The sequence below is a fragment of the Eleginops maclovinus genome, chromosome 12 (genome assembly GCF_036324505.1).
Source record: "Eleginops maclovinus isolate JMC-PN-2008 ecotype Puerto Natales chromosome 12, JC_Emac_rtc_rv5, whole genome shotgun sequence".
In the NCBI taxonomy this organism is placed as follows: domain Eukaryota; kingdom Metazoa; phylum Chordata; class Actinopteri; order Perciformes; family Eleginopidae; genus Eleginops; species Eleginops maclovinus.
This window is the reverse complement of record NC_086360.1, coordinates 13,026,798-13,044,767: the sequence shown is the minus strand read 5'-3', so window position 1 is coordinate 13,044,767 and position 17,970 is coordinate 13,026,798. Positions and strand designations below refer to the sequence as shown.

Below are 17,970 nucleotides of genomic sequence, written 5' to 3'. Positions count from 1 at the left end.
CAAAGGAACCAGATTAATAATAGTAGCTCGCTATATCTGATATGGTTTTAACACTCTCATGATGTTAGGCTGTGTTGGCAACGTTCTTGACTCTCAGACTTATCATTGTGCTTACACAAAAGATGTGCATAAGTGAATTGCACTCTGAAAGGGTAGGGGCCATTTACCACTTACTATATGATGTTGGTTTGTATATATATATATATATATATATATATATATATAAATCATAATTCTCAACATGTTCTTGTATAGTTGCAGTCCAAAAAAACAAATCTAATAAAACCCGGCCTTAAACCCATGCGGCAGTAGACTGATCCTTAGATCATTTTCTGAAGCAATACTTTACCTTTCAACAAAACAGTCAAACACCAGTGTAGCATCAAAGAGGTTTGTTGTTCAGTAATTCGCTGGTGACAATTTGTTGATAGAGGCGGAGGAATCTCTCTGTGCCCTATCAATGCATGTCGGATAACAACAGTGCCAGGCTCCAACCCACTTATTATAGTCATTATTTCCAGGAATGGAAGCAGCCTAAAGCTCATATCCTTTCATTGGCATTATTTCACGTCAAAGCGGGGGGCAAGCAGATTGTTGTCACATGAAATGCAGCACAATTCAGAAAAAAAAGAAAACTCCAATAATCAAAAGCTAATGAATACCCAAACCCGGTCATGATGTGATAATCTATCTGCATTATTACAAATATTTGTCATTTTTGTCAAAAACGCCTATTTCCCTCATGTATGCCTATCAGCCAACTTTCACTGGAATGAATGGATGTGATTTGGCTCTGTGCTTCTGCAATCAGTGCGTCTTGTTTAAACGGAAAGATATTTCTCAGCCGAGCATAGTTCAGCCAAGAGGCAGAGCAGCCTCTAAAATAAACTCGGAAAAACTGAAAGAAAGAAAAAACACACATGCACATCTGAAATTATCAGTGTTAAGCACTCTTTCACTATGGCTTCCGGCTATGGCAAAATGGCACCACGTTATCAGGGGATTAATGATTATTTTACAAACTGGGAGTGAAACAAAGCAGGCTGAATATCCATAGAATATCCCAAAGGAGAAGGAGATGTGCGAATACAAGAGGGGTGTTAAATCAATGAGATTTAAATGAGAGTTGCTGTTGGATTTACAGGGTTGATGGCTTCTCTATCTGTGTGTCAAGCATGTACCGTGGATGTGCTAAACAACATCCAAACATCCCCAAATCCCCCAGGCGCCTTTTGAGAGGCAAAAGAATCTGGGAACGGGACTGACTGAAGAAACAGGAGTGGAGGTTAGGGGATGTGGGGGGATGCAAAAGGGAGATATAGAGAGTGTGTAATAGGGAGAGAGAATCAATGGGTACCCCCAGAGAAAATAAAAGCCATGACATCATCGTATGGCAAGAAGCAGGGAGCGGGGTTGCGAGGAGTAGGGGTAGAGAGAGGGAGAGACGAGGGCACCCACAGTCACCCATTCTGCATCTCGGGGCCCATCCTCTGGAATGGATAAGAGCCGAACAATGCGCTCTCGATGAATGGGATCCCAAATCCCACAGGAGAAAAACAAATCACCAGTGGGAAAAGGGGAGGGCGAGGGAGAGATGGAGAAAGAGACACAGAGAGATGGAGATGGAGAGAGAAAGGGAGAGCCTTTAAAAAGATGTGCACACAAAGCAACAAAGCATCTTGGGACATGTAGAGCAAGGCAAGTAGAGATTGAGACAAAGCTGCCTTTGTCCCCCCTGACTGGTGGGTGGCTTGGAGTGAAGGATTTGAACTTGGTAGCATTTACATATGAGCTCTCCAATATATTGATTGGGCCATGTAATCCCTCCAATGATCAATGAAAGGTTGGATCAACTCTGGGTGTGTTGTTTGTTTGCTTTACATGACAAGAGCATGTGGGAGGCAGGAACAGGGCTTTACGTAACTCGCAGGGGAGCTTTGAGAGTTGTGTTCAAAGTTTGGCCTGCTGCTCGTGATGCCGGTTGGAAGGAGACGGGAGGGATGTTCAGGGACCCTCTGATCACAGCACCTCCTCGCAGAAGTCAAAAAGGGGATGTTTAATTGCATTCCTCATCACACCATGTTAATAAATAAAGTCAGAGCCTTCACTGGGAGGGCTTAATGTGTGTGCGACCATGTGTTCGTTTCTGTGTGTTTTTATGCAAGTGTGTGAGCTTTCAAACAAAGAGCTTCCATTCCTCGGTGATAACAGCACTGGTGCTGTAAGCTAGAACAGAAGAAAAAAATTTGAATCACAAGAAGAAAAGTCTTTCATGTCAGATGCTTTGATAACAAAAACAAGCAGGTTCCCACAAACTAGAATACGTTGGCTTATAATTTGGAGATAGCTGGGGACAACTTGACACAAAGATTTCAAAGAAAAACTGGAAGATTGGCTCATGAATAAGACACAAATAAAAAGGAAAGAAGGGAGAATTGTAACATTTACTTTGGGGATAAAAAACAAGAAGAGATGCAGTCTTGAAGAAGAATAATGCAACTGTGATAGAGTCAAAGACGCCTATAGACTCTGATCTGCCAGAAATATGATCTTTCTGACAATTCAGAAGCACTTGTGTATGAATGAGCCCAATTAACAGCAGGGCCTCTATGATGCTTACAGACACTCATACTAGGAGAAAACTGAACCAAGATACAGCTGGAACTATTATTTGTCTCGTAATTATTCCACATTTTACTGAAAGCATACTGAACTACTTTGGCATCATATTCATCATGAAAAGTGAGGGTAGTAAAAGTATTTTCTTGTTTCAGTGGCTACAAGAAATTGTACAAGAAAACTGGTGCAATTAAAATGCAGTCATGGTTAAAGATAGCACAATAGGGAGACCCGACATTCACTAAAAATTGAGTTTCGCTTCCGAACATTTTAACTTTCTCAAAGCACCTAACTCTGCTTTAACTTAATACCAAGTGAATAATAATATAATCTCACCTAACACATCACCAAAATATGACAACCAAATCAACTAATAAGAGCAAAGAACAAAACACCAAGGCCGACCCTCCAGGGGAAGGTAGCAATGAGCTTAGCAGGGCGTCCGTATCTGGCTTCTTGGAAGATCTCCGTAAAGAAAAAAAAAAGAACTTCCCTTAGGGCTGCACGATTATGGCCAAAATTATAATCACGATTATTTTAATCAATATTGAGATCACGATTAATTATCACGATTATTTGTTAAATTTTAACCAAAACATTTTTTATTGACACATAGGCTCATTATTACTGCTTTCACATCCAGGTGCTACATTCCTGCTAATGTACACAATTGTGCATCAAAATAAAATAGGTATATATCTCGTCCACACTACTGCGTTTTCGTTTTAATCCGGAGTTTTAAAACGAAAACGTGACCATTCACGCATACTGGGCATGCGCGTGCCGGTTGCAGTTGCAGCATTATAAAATGCAGAATTTACCTGCACAACAACTGCTACCACAGACAACAAGGTAAACAGCGCTTTTACTTCGTTATCCATGTTTACCACTGGTAGTGAAGGCTGATCCGACCCGATACCCAGCTGATCTGACCCGATCCCCAGCTGATTTGAATTTTTCCGGGTAAGGAAGGGTCACATGGTAGGAGCGTGACGAATCAGAGAAGGATACTCGTGATCGATAAGACCCAGTCAGAAAGCGCTCATGGGTGCCTACGTTAACGTTTCCAAAAGTCTGCGTTTCTGCCTGTCCACACTAATCAGCAGCCCCGGGGCCAGCAGCGTTTCCAAAAGCCTCCGTTTTAAAACGAAAACCCAGTATTGTGTATTGTATTGTATACGAGGCTTGTTTTCTCCATCACTCGCTAGAAGCGCTAGATTGGCTTTGGAAAAAAACGTTGATACTGAGCGTTCTATGAACCGAATGACACATTTAAAATATCGCTCGATCACGCGATTTTGATCGTGGGAAGCCAAAATCGTGATCGTGATTAAAATTCGATTAATTGTGCAGCCCTAACTTCACTGTTATTATTTTTAAATCAACATTACTAAATAGTCAACAAAGTCAATCACATGTTTATGATCAACAACTTCACTGTCCTATCGAGTACATCCAGGACTTCCTCTCTTGGAGAAAGCTGTCTTTGCTCACCAATTGTGATTGAATGTTTAAGGTCTACGGGAGAAACACAAGAAAAATCTGGTATTTTGTCTTGATGCTGCATTCAGTTCATTTTTCCCTTTTGTGGATTGAAACTCAAAAGAAGTTTGCTTTATTGACTCACATCAAGTCTGTCTGAAGCTATCAGTTAAACAAATCCTTTGAAGTTGGGGAAGCATGTGGAAGCTACATTTGCTCACCAGCTCTTACACCGTGCCTGCCTGGCGAGCCCACAATAAATATTGAAATCTGCGGTGGCTGCCTTGAAACTTAATAGATGTTCTGTATTATAAATGTCACCCTACGGCGGTCGGCGGAGCAGTGGCTCATTCTAACACCACGGGACTGAGACACAGAAAGAGAGAAAGACACAACGACTGGGAAGGGATTGCCACTCTTAGACTCATCAAAGCAACATTCAGTGTGTACACTTGAATATTATTATTATTATTATTTTATTATTTTAAAGATTTTTTTGGGCAACCAGTGCCTTTAATATAGTGCATGAAAATGGGGAGACAGAGGGGATGACGTGCGGCAAAGGGACTTGCGGTGAACCTGGGTCCACCGCATGGGGATCAAACCCCAGTATATGGCCGCCAGCTCTACCCACTGAGCTACACGACGGCCAACTTGAATATCATTAGTACAAAAGAAAGTGCATACTTTGGAATAGAGAGATCTAAAACAATAGTGGTAGAGGAACACAAAGGGAAAGAAGAGAAAGAGTGAGCCAGCGCTCGTTCAGGGTGCCCCGAGCTCATCACTGTCCTCCACTTACACTGGCACATACAGGAGTAAAGTAGACTTAAATAGGGCACAGGAAGAATGTAAAGGGAGATCAACAGGTTAAAAGAGAGGTGCTCCTTTTCTTGGAGATCTTTGTGTTTCTCATGTGACTTACTTTAAAGCAACTATTTAAACGAATAACTCTGGTTGTTTTAGGTGCTCACAGTTAAAAGACTACGTAACCTCTGATGAAGGGTTGTGTCAGAATCCTTTTTGGTATATTTAGAGATACACGAGTTGCAACAATGACCATTCAGGTTTGTTTGACCCCAAAGCATGGGAATTTCTTCGTGATTTTACTCCTTAAATCTTTCAAATAAATTATTTTGCCTCAGCTTTTATCTCTTTGGTAGTCCTTGAGCAGTACTCTGACATCTGTCTTAGCTAGAGAGTACACTCTGCACAGATATAAAGTGAGGGATTAACTACAGAACGACTTAAAGTTTTGTTTTAGAGAGACATGTCTGAACTACATATTCCAGCTAGTAGTAAGGCGTTTTTACTCTATTGTTTTTAAGCCCAGCTTTATCCCACAAAGACCAACTCTCTGCAGGCAACACAACTCAGAATTAATATGGGTAAACTGTGCATTTCTATTTCAAGAACTGTGCAGTTGGAAAATAACTAAATCTAGAGTTTGGATGAAAACTGAAAAATGATAAAAGTACAGATTCCTGATGCATTTAAGTGTGCTGATGATGGGAAACTCTGCAAACAAATTATCACTACATATCAGACATTTGGACTCGAGTCACATGACATGGACTCCAGTCAGACTCGAGTCATGATTTTAATGACTTCAGACTTGACTTGATCAAATTCGGCATGACTTGCGACTCAACTTGGACTTGAATACTATTAACTGGAGACTTTACTCTGACTTTGCCTGTTTTACTTGTAATGACTTGACATGTCTCGAGTCAAAAACTAAATTTCCTGATCATGGACATCTTTCCCTGCAATGCGAACTTGCAAAGCCCTGAAGACCGTAAAGTGCTAGAGCCGGCAATCATGTGGCGGATTTTGGCCTTTTGGATTGGATCAGGGATTTAACCAACGTGATTGGATAATCCCCGGTTTTCCCGTCATTAATATTCACGATTTTCCCGGATTTCACCTAAGGAAAATATGCAATTGCGCCGCGGAAGGGAAACCTAGTCGAGAGCTGTCCGACCGGACTGAGTGTCTGCGTGTCTCTCACTCTCACTCTCACTCTCACTTAAATTTTGGAGGTAACACCTGAGAAAAAAAATGGTTCACTTTTCATTTTCAAAATAACTGCCCCTATTTTTCTCTCTCTGCTGTTTTTGTAATGTCGTTTTGTAATGCAGATTAAACATTGTTTATTGAAATATTAAGTCTCATTGTAATTAAAGGAAAATGTTTACATACTGTAACATGCTCAAGCACTGCTTTCAGACATCCACTCAGCTCATATGCCTCACTGGTCAAGGCGCTTTACTAACTTTATGGTCACATTGGTGCCTTCCGTGCTAATACAATTCAAACTCAATATTCACTCTCACTTCTTCTCTGAGATACTTTGAAGGTCTTAGGGCGCATGTGTATATCGTAAAAGATTTTAATACAGAAACATTGAACATGTTTCAATCTGTATTTATAAAATTAAACTGTAGATTAGATTGATATGTTAAAATTATGATCGATAGTCTAATAATTGCAATATTAAGTGAAAAGTACACGATGACTTGTTCAGGACTTAAAAAAGATCGGGAAAAAGACTCGACTTGGCTTTGATGTGACTCGGACTTGGACTCGACTTGCCCTTCTCTGTCTTTACTTGGGACTTTACTGCTAGGACTTGGGACTGACTTGTGACTTGCCAGGAGGCATGCAATACACACCTCTATCATCTCCATTACTAAACTGAGATCAACTCATCCTCCAGTTTTACACATCCTCTTTCCTTTATTCTGCATCCTTCCTATCATATCCCCTGATATCATCATCAGTATCCTCATCTACTTCTTTTCCTCCCTCTTAAGTCTTTCTCTATCTTCAATGCTGTGAAATAACAAATAAGCTATGCAACAGGTCTCATGTCGCATTTATAATAAATGAGGCCTTTTCCACTCATCCTTATGAGGATAACCTAGAGATATCACCCTTGAAAGTTGGGTGGAAGGGGTGGATGTGAGGACATTTTCCTGTGTGCTTATGTACTGCAAATGCTTCCTCAGAACAGCAACTTTCCACCGAAGCCGATACAAATTCAGTTTAGGGAAATGGCAGCTCCCCTGGGTGAGGTGCGACACTGAGTTCTGCCTGGGAGCCGAAACAGTGATCTATCATTTCAATAAATGCTGTTTTGGAGGCAGAGGGGGGAAATGCTATGAAAGAAATTCCCCTTGAGAATAAATATTTCAGTGAGAACTGAAAAACAGACCCAGACAGCCTAAAAAGCAGTCCCCTTATTTGTCCAAATATGTCTTCTAACATTTCCTCCATTGTACAGTAGATATATTGTATGTCACTTATTGTTTGGCGAAGGAGATGTGAAGCTCCCTGGCAGTTCTCCCCCCCCCCCCCCCCACTTCCTCCTACTCCTCAGGGAGAGTGTTAATGAAGCAGGAGGCTGGTCAGATGGGAGAGTCTCTGACTCTCCACTTGGAGCAATCAATAATATAGAGACGGCCACCCTCGCCATCCTCTTCTTCTCTTTCATTTTCTTTCCTTCATCCTCTTTGTCTTCATTATTTTACTCCCTATGTACCCTTCGTATTTGTTTTCACCTCTTCTCCCTCTCCCTTAACTCTCCCCTGCTACCCTCTCCTGACCCCCGCACCTCAAATCCTCTAATATCTCATGTTGCAGCTGTGCCTTCCCCTTCCTTTTATACTGTTAGCAGCGAGGAAGTTATAAATCGGCCTTGTAATTAGTATGACACTTGCAGTTGAATTTCTCTTTGATTCAGATCTAATGTACTCCTCAGTCATCGCAGTGTTTTGACATTCAAGAAGTTGTACTGAGCCCACAGTTTGAAAGAAAACCAACTCACTCTCAGGAAACTCTAATCTGAATACACTGAAGGAAATTGAAAATAAAAAACTGTGGAGACTCACATTGCTTTGATATAAAGTTAAATGAGGTATCCTATCCATCTCTGGGATACGTCAATGCTGCTGAAGGACTCTTTCCCACCTGTGAGACAACAGTGCCCCCTGCAGTTCGCCAGGGGATGTGCAGCACAGTCATTTTCAATGAAGTTGATCCTTCTACTCTTCTAACCAGCCTTGTTTTAGCCCCCCAGCTATCTCCTCCCACAAGGGGAATTGTGTAAATGGATTTAAATAAATTAATGCCTCTGCTGCTAGCCTTGCGAAAACACAGCAGAAAATAGTCCAAAACTAAAAAAAAAAAACACTGCTGTCGCGTTCGCAAAGATAAAGAAGAACATATATTTTATTTCTAGCTTTCGCCTATAGGCCCACATTAAGACAGCAGCAATTTGAATATGTCTTGCCTAATTCCACGTTTAGGCTGAGCCATCGCTCTCTAGGGACTGAATACAAAGCAGCGTGAAAGAAAGACACTTGACTAGTCAGTTGGAACAATACTATCCAGGCTCGGAGGATAATCAGTTCCTCCATTTTGAGACCAAAACTGCTTTAAAAGAAACCAATCATAACTAAAATATCCAGTATCCATGCCAACAAACAGCACTCCTATTTAGCATTTCAAATCTGCAGAATATATTTCAAATATTTGTCCATTTGTAGCACTTGATTAATCTTACCTCACTAACTTTGTGAGCATTTGTGATGCTGTTCGAAGAATCTTATTGGTAAGTCTAGATCAAATATTTTTAATCAAATCAGGTTGTTTAAAGGCTGAAAATAATTTACTGTGAAAATCAAACAGCCTAAAGAGTTCTCACTGTTTTCTCTACAGCAACAGAGCAATCCTGCTCCCAGGAGAAGACAAAGAAATGAGTGAGGGAGGCTCATGAGGTCTTGGCTATTAGAGTCACTACATAGCATTAGCTAATTGGGATCCAAATGCACTCTACTGAATACAAATGATTGGCAACAGGGAGATGCTACACTCGAAAAAGACTGAAGTCAAATCCATGTGTGTGTTTTGTTGTTATGTTCCTTTATAAATATTTAGGGCAATGCTTTATTAGGATGCTGCACCAAAATCCTTAATATATTTAGTTAATATTGCAATAAGGCAAACGTCTAGTCTATGTCTCACACATATTGTAAACAAGCCTCAATACTGTGAGTATAAATGGATACAGTTCAATGCTAGTTGCAACCCTCCAATAAAAGGCACAAACTGTCCAATTGTAGCTACGGAGGAAGTCTTTCAGAGCACAAAGACCCCCTGGAGGTTTCTGATAACAAGCTCCCTGATCTCTGGTCTTTACACTACAGTTACTCTGGAGCCAGATGTACGTCTACCTCTGGGTCAAGACAGACACCAGTGGGATTACCATCTATTAGCAGAGAAAGAGGAACAGCTTGAAGATGCCTCCCGTTTGGCTTGAACACAGAACAGATCTCTGATTGCAGAGGAAAATAAGTGAAGAGAGAAGAGCAAGAAAAATAATGATGTCTGTGTACATCGTGTGTGAGTGTCTGTGTGTGCATGTGTTGTGGTACCTCAGATTCTTCATTGCGAAGTCCCAGTTGGAGGACAGCGCTGGGAGACTTCAGCCTGGCTTGGCTGGACTGGGCCATCTGCAGGTTCAACTGCCAGCCGACATACTCCAGCTGCAACACACAAAAGGAGCCAGTCTTTCTTTAATACTGACGTTTTAATAAAGCCTCACAATAAAATGTATAAATGCCCTCGACATATTTTAAAAGAGTTTCTGACGGAAAATTTTTTATTTGTATTTGAAATATACGTTTTACTTGACCTAGATTTTTCCATGTTTTGATATTTGTTATTGCGTTATGTTTTTCAAAGCTCTTTGTATTCGTTTGTTTTTCCGACTGGTAATTAACTAATAAAATAATTATCATAAATGTAAACAAGCAAATAGAAAACCTTGATAATCAAACTGTAGGTCTATGTAGGTTAAAAGACATTACGTTGTATTGTTCTAGGGTTGCTATTTTTATTATCGATTCATCTGCAGATTATTTTCAAATGAAGCAATATCTTTCATTGTATCGTAGATGATAACCGTGGTGTCTTCCACAGTCGGACCCCAAACAATGTTCAATTTACAAAGACATAAGACCAGCAGAAGCAGCAATTTCTCCCATTTGAAACACATGGTATCAAGTGTTTTGGCAATTTTAACAATTTTAAGCTATTATTTACGATCGTAATATTTGCAGAGACTTTTTGTTTCTCCCTTGGATCATCTGAAAAACATACTAGGTATCTCAGATTTTGTCAACTCATTTTAAAATGTTGGGCTTATGTTTTCTCTCTCTTGTTTTCTTGGACTTCAAACCCAGACTAATAATAAAACCATATTTCTTCAGATGAAAAATTGTGTGCCCAAATTATTAATGGCTTGGTTTGATGACCATGTACTGACCAGATGAGCTATAGCTAAAATAATCACAAGCCATCGCTGTGTTTATGAATGTATGAATATGGTAATTAAAAAAGAGATTAACATTTAATACTGTGGAACTTTTTTTACTCAAAGCCTAAGTTACTTTGTTTCCCAGTTTCATTTTGTCGGACTATTCGTCTCGGTGTCAGTGTGCTGAAGCAATGTGATAGATGAGCAGCACTGTGTCAAGGCAGGGCAGTTAAGTGTTTTATGGTGCAGAGCGAGGCCGTATTAATAAACCATGTGTGACTTATTGGGAGGACAGGTGTGAGGTGGGGAATGGTGGGGCTACATGATTCACAACAGGAACAGCCCACACATTAGCATGAATAAACATCAGGACTCTATGATGTGCTACTTATTTTACATTCAGATAATGCAAAGACATTAAATCTGGGAAATCAAAAGAAGTGTGCCTAAATATTAGGTTACACATAAATGATAAATAAATGTTTAATCTAAAAAACCGAATAACAGTACCATATTAATGTATATTATTAATTTCCTGCTCCATCATGTGCATTTTTTCTGGTAGGTGTTCAAAGACAAGTACACTCATTTTAAAAGGAAGAACATCAAAGTAATCTTCATTGTTGTTCAGTGCAGACAAAGACAAATCTCTTAATTCTGTGTAAACAGCAGCATTGATTAAAACAGCAACTGGGCTAATCAATCAGACAGCTGGCAGACTTGTTCGGTCTAGACAAGGAAATCCCAATGAGCAGTGCAGCTCAACACCGAGTTACTGAGAAAAATGAGTTTCAAAAGCATCAAGAATGTTAGATCTCCAAACAGAGATATAACCTTTTCTACATGCTAAAGTAAGCTTTCCGGGTGCTAAATAAATACAAAAAAAGTAACAAATAACTTTAAGATATTTAGTTTCAAAAAGCAAAGTTACAAGACAAATGAACTTGTTGGGGTTTTGAAATATAGAAGTAGAGACTGGCATTTCCTCTAACATGTTGGCATTTGTTTGTGAACAGGAAAATGCATATGTAATACAGATAAATAACCCACATATGAAAAATAAATGTTAATAGTTCTTGTTTCTTTCGTGTACAAAAAAAATGCGTACATGACCAGTCTTCACAATGAAACCTCGATGTTAAATTTATTCAGCGGCTCAGAATCTCCTGACACATCATATTTTGCTTATATGATAAGTTTAGTTTGTTGAATGTCAAAAGTAAAAATCTCGTAAGAAGAGCCTTGCATCTTTGTCAAATTCAAAGAAATAGCTAAACAGCACCTGCTTTCTATTCACTTGAAAAAGCAGATATAAAACCTTAGATGTAAGTTATAAAATCAAAGTGGTAGCAGAGGTCGTCTCAAGGAAAAACGGCTTTACCGCCTTCTGATGGCAGCAACAAATTCATTGGGGAAACGAGAGAGAAATCTGACTTGAGAGACCCAGGCAGGTGAAATGACAGCAGCAACAGCTCCAGCATAATGTGACTGATACGTACATGCTGCTTATTTACTCTCTTAATATAGTTAGATCTTAATTCCCTTGACTTTGTAAGGAGTGCCGTTTGAAGTGTCAGTGCGTAATCAATAGGAACACGTTTTTTTCAATTTATGTGACAACTTCTGTGAGCTGTGAAATAACTCTTTGTAATACAAACAGCTGGAATTAATTCACACAAAAGCAGGTCACCGTTAATATGGATAGTCAGGACGTTCATACACAATTCAGTATGAAGAGTCTACGATGTCCCACTAAAAAGGGCTTAGTTCAAAGGGATAAAACCATGCGAATAAGTAAGCTATACTTTCAATCACAATGTCTGGGAGAGGATAATCTTACAATGGCGTTTAGAAACATGGTCAGATTTAGCTAGCTATTTACTAGCCTTTGACACAGTTCATCATTCTTTACTTTCTCTGTCTCCCTGCCCATGGCCCAGGCCTGCGACCTTGGGGTGCTGCACTCTCTCTGAGAAAAATGATTTTCTTTGCTTCAGCTGATAGAGGTGTTATTGTGATTTGTTTGTTATGTCTTGTCATGCAAAATGTTTATTATTCTCTCAGAACCAGCTTAATACAGAGGACAGAGTGAGAGATCTTCAGAATTAGTTAGACAGTAGCTGTGTCACTTTGTGGCTGCAGATCTAATATGTTTGTCAATTCTCCGGCTGTAACATTGAGTGCTCGCCTTCAAGCTCTACCGTGTTCTCATTGTGTTTCGGCTCCTTGCTCCCTGCTGCTAAAGTTCACAGTTAGAACTGAAAATCTAAAATGTTCATTAGCCGTACCTTCTTTGGGGCGAAGGTACTGTGCTTAAGTTTCTCCACCAGCTCAGGTCCAGCTGCGGCCCATGTTTGAGAGAACGCCTCCGCCTTGTCTGGGTTTAGATGCACCGCCTCTAGCTGTTGCTGCAGAGAGGCCGGCTTCACATTATGATACACTGCCTAGAATAAAAAGACATACAGATTAGAGAAGTATTTTAACTATAAATACTGCAATTAACCATTTTCACAGGTTTAACATTTCATTCATATTGTCATAATTCCTATTTCTCCCAAAAAAAATACAGTACAACAATCCATGATACAACAGTGACCCCAGCTGGAGAAACAATGTGATCCACACCAACAGTAACAACAGCAATATGCTAATGCCTATCTTGTGAGGTCTTATCAAGTCTCGACATATTGATTTATTGAAATATGCTATTTTAACCACAGATGTGGCCAACAATGGTGGGTTGTCTCTTTACATAAGCATGGTTTGTAAAGTGATCACTTTGCATGGTCATTCAAACATTTTAATTTTTCACTTAAATGCATTTTTGTAAAGCAAACCATGCTAGGAGGTAAGCATAAAGTGGATATGTGTGTGTGCAATGAAACAACACCTATAAATGGTTAGAATCATTATATATCTTCTATTTCAAATCTAAAGCAATGTAAATACGCATTTGACCTCCTCTAATAAAGCTAATATCTAATGTTCAAATGTTCAAATCTAATATTTTCAAAGCACCAACATGTATCCATCAAAGATCTCCAACATTGCAAAATGAAAACCTTTCACAATCACGTTATAAACTGAAATCAGGTGAAATCCTTTCAATAGTGTAGCAGATGCCAGAAAACCACCCCTTACCTGCTCAAGTATAAAGGCAGAAGTTTCCAGGACCAGATGGAGAGCCTGTTTATCCAATGAGAGAGCAGCCTGGAGTTTTTCTTCCTCCTCTTCACTGAATGTCCGCTCTCCCTGTGCAGAAAACATGAATTACTGTGTTTGAGTGAAAATAGCCACAAAAAAAGTAAAGGAAATTCAAATGAGAATATAATAAAAATATGAAATTGTTTAAAATAAGTGTGGATGTCAGATGCCAGCATATGTGCAGCCGTTTAGACACAAAATGTATTAAAAGGGGGTTTACCGATGTGAATAGGCTTTTTTACCAGCAGACATTTTGGCCTGACAGAAAGCAAACATTAAATGAATTAACATTAAGAATAGCTTTTTGCTTCTTAAGTGTAACAGTAGGACCATGTCTTTCAAAAACATCAAATATTTTTGGTTACTCCTGGGGATTACATGCTCCGACATTTCAAATGATTATTTAATTATATATTGTTTTGAAACAAACATTTTTTAATTTCTTTTAGCAAATCGAAAAAGACAGAGACAATGTGCTCGCAGTAAATGGGTGACAGCTATGTATCGTGTAGAAGCAGCCTGATCAACAGAGCCGGGCCTGTGTGCATTCATTAAAGCCGGGTGTAAGTAATACTCCAGCAAGTCATTATGCATGCACAGCCCTCTCTGGCACCACAGCTTTGGTGTAAAAGCCTCACAAGCCTCTTGTCTTTGCTACTGATAACGCTGTGCGGTCTCTGTACCTTCAGATGAAGCTTTTGTATGATGCGGGAGATCAGCCTGGAGAACTTGTTCACATCAATTGCGTTGATGAACGATACAGCTTCTTTTATGCTGTTTGGGAAGAAGAGTTGCCAGTGTTAATATAGAAAGCATCTGAATCAAAGTTACTGCTCAAGTACATAAGAGGTATCACAGGCTGGATTTCAGTGAATTTCAACACATCCTCTATACATTGATAGCAGCTTAAAATTAGGTTGGGTGAAAACAAGGTAGCAATTCTACAAAGCTAATGCACTCAATCAAATGGGAGGAGTCAACATTTTATTTTGAAGTAGCACTACAAATACTGATGTATTTTAAACTGTCAATTCTGAAAAGATAGGTGACTTTACGCCCAGTTTGTGCATCTTACTTGATGATACTGCTTTACTCTTGAGACATGTGTATGTGAGCATGAGTGGTTTTCTCTTATACTTATTACAACACTTTACTTTAGATCCTTAAAATACTAATATGACATATAAAAGTACCCATTAAAACATGTGTGACTTTTGACCGCCAAACTCTTACATAGTAACTGTTTGTACAGGAGACATTTCTACTCAAATGCACAGCACTGCATTACTAAAGGAGTCACAGTGTCTGTGTTTTATTATATTGAATGTGGTTTGATTGCCCAATACTGCTGCCTAGTTTGAACTTCAAACAATGCATTATGGCTACAATATGTTTTTCAAGTAAATCCTTGACCTGCATAGTATCTTGTGAATTTTAGCCTTTTGCGTTGTTTTAATTCATTTACATTCCTTTCTTAAATGTTGTGGTCTTACTAGGAGACCATACAACGTGGATTGTCTCAATGCTGGCTACCAAATATATATTTTTTGTTAATGTTTCTGGGTGTTATCAGACAATGGCATAAGACCGCCTTTGTAGACGTCTCCCCCCGAAAGAGCAAAGCAACAGGATAAAGTCAATGTAATGATACTAGCAGTAAAAAAGGATTAACCGAGAAAGGCTAATGTGTTTGGCAATGTCAAGTTATGCACCAAATCACAATATTGATAGCTTTGAGGAAGCCTGCTTTTTTCTCGGCAGAAAACTACAGTCTCTTCACGTTAGCTACAGACAATTATAATGGCATCTGAACTTAAACAAACATAAGCTGCCTACCTTTGTGTTTCTTTTATAAAAGAAGTCATTGTTGGCTTTTGCTCTCTGCAAATGAAAAATGAAGAGTAAAAAAGTGTCAAAGCAGCAGCAGCATCCTCACACTGTTGACATCCCTTCTTCCTGTTGTCACGAGACGACTCACGTGACAGTCAAAGCTGCGCCATAATGCGCAGTGAGTACATCCTGTACAATAAATATATTACAGGGAACAAAAAAGCAAACTTTAAAATTTGTGTCAATGATGTATTATAACACATCAAAGTCAGCAAATATTTTACATTCAAGCAAATGTGACCGTGTAATGGAACTCGCCGGAGCATAGTTTGCGTAAAAGCAGCGCACGATAAATGTGTCTGCTCCAAGAGTCACTACGGAACTAGTGATGGACAAAAAAAAGCCCGTCATAAATGCGCCACAGCAAAAACAGCGTTATTTACAGCCATGACTTAAGTATTAAAACATCTTTAAAAATAGTCCAATACAAGTTAATGACCTGAATTGAAGATGTTACTTAGTGGCTTCTTTCAGTAGTCATATACATTTAAAAAATACGAATTAAGTTTTTTTAACGGTTTTTATTTGATTTTGTCGGGTGTGGAGCATGTCTCACTGTGCTTGATATTGGGAAGTTTAGTTGCATACAATAGCATCGTATCAGTATAGGTATATCCTATATGATATATATTTAGATGTAAACCAAAACGTTTGGACCTTTAATTGTGTACGTGTAAGAACAACAATCGTTCCCTTTGAAATGTAGCACTGTTAATAGAAATATTAAGCATCATCCAAATAATAACAGGATGTTCAAATTGTTTTCAAGTAGGCTATTGTTCTTGAGTAAATGTATATATTTTATCACTGCTTGCTAATAGGCAAAGAAAGGAAAACTTTTTTTAATAAGCACATATCATCCACGTGAAAGCAGAATCTGCTGCTAACACTCTGTCAGTGTTGGGTATAGTTACTTTGGAAAGTAGTTAATTAGGTTACAACGTTAATATCAATTAAAAGTAATCAGTTACGTTACAGCGTTACCTATTAATAAAAGTAACGCGTTAGAGTACTCCTGCGTTACCGAAAATTAAAAGCCGTTTGCAGCGCCTCGCACATGCTGCAGCTTAACTGACGCAGACACAGAGCCTACTTTAAATGCACCGAGACGTCCTGACAATGAATAACATCATCCAACCAAATTAACTCTGCAGGATAACAATAACAAGAAAGACAGTCAGTTATATGCCACATAGCATTTTATTTTTTTTATTTTTTTAAATCACAGAACATGTGATCAAAATTCAGGAGTTGCCTAACGTTTGGTACCCAGCCCAGGTAGCCGTTATGATGCAGATATGAAAGTGCATAAATGTACGTGCGCTTAAGTAAACAGAATCTGAGGTAAACAGGTTGCAGATTCAGATCCATTTATAAATTAACGACCAATCAACGATCTAACAAAAATGCCGAATAAAACGAACAATAAAATCGCTCACTGGCACACAGCAGGCACATTACAAATATAGCCTAATAGCTGAACTATGAAAATACTATTTAAGTATCACAGGCTTAAACTCACATTTACTCTTCAAAGATGGACACTCCACAGTTGAAATTGGAAGCATCTCCTCAACCACATAACCGTCGACAATCTTATTAAGTTCACTGACAGAGAGGGTAGCTGAGCTAAAACTCAGACGCTGTTGCTTTGGAGCTGGTGCACCACCGTCGTCCTCCTCAGCAGGCCTTGCTACCAGCGGGATAGAGCGGTGCTTCGATGCAAGATGTTTTTTAAATTCGAAGTGGAATTTTTTGAGGTCGACAGAAGCTTTTCAACAACACAGAGAGTGCATTTTACCGTTATGTTGTTCTTGTGCTTTTCGCTGGTGAATTGAAAATAATGTGCGTACTTCCACGATGAAAACGCTGACCTCTCTGCCATCTTGCCAGGGGTTCGAGACACTCACACACACACACACAGGTAATGTAGGTCAGCAGCAGGGCACAGACGCATCACAGCGCTGCGCCTCCGCTGACATCCGCAGGTGGCACAGAACTGTCTGACAAAAAGCAGGCTGCAGTCGGGATTTTAACGGATTACTTTTTTTTTTAAATAACTAAGTTACTGATTACCGAACGCACGAAACTAACACGTTACGTTACTCGTTACTCGATAAAAGTAATTAGAGTACTCTAACGCGTTAGTGTGAGTTTAGGCCTGTAAATTACTTAGTAACGCGTTACCCACAACACTGCAATCTGTTTGCACCATAAAGGTCAGCTGAGAATTATACCTTAACTAATGCTTTTACTATGGTTCATTAATCATTCATTATTTCTTATTGGTCAGTGCAGCCAATAACAAGAAAATATTCTGGGTTTCTTATAACTGATCTTTAAAGCATAAGTAAATCCTATATTAACCATTAAAATAGGCATCTTATAGTGTTATATTATACTATTTTTATGTTTCACTACATGATACTCATCTTATGTTGTGACCTGCAACA

The 17,970-nt window shown here is 39.2% G+C and overlaps 1 protein-coding gene across 1 annotated transcript in view; it reads right to left on the bottom strand.

The window, feature by feature from the left end:
* The window catches only part of commd10 (COMM domain containing 10), a 49,410-nt gene extending 33,785 nt beyond the window's left edge, over nt 1–15,625 (bottom strand). The window contains exons 1-5 of the mRNA XM_063896420.1: nt 15,464–15,625; nt 14,311–14,401; nt 13,565–13,675; nt 12,712–12,867; nt 9,540–9,650 (exon numbers count right to left, since the gene is read on the bottom strand). Coding sequence (XP_063752490.1) covers nt 9,540–9,650; nt 12,712–12,867; nt 13,565–13,675; nt 14,311–14,401; nt 15,464–15,492 — 498 coding nt within the window. The 5' untranslated portion in view covers nt 15,493–15,625. The remainder of the gene's footprint in view (nt 1–9,539; nt 9,651–12,711; nt 12,868–13,564; nt 13,676–14,310; nt 14,402–15,463) is intronic.
* Between the last annotated feature and the right edge of the window lie 2,345 nt (nt 15,626–17,970).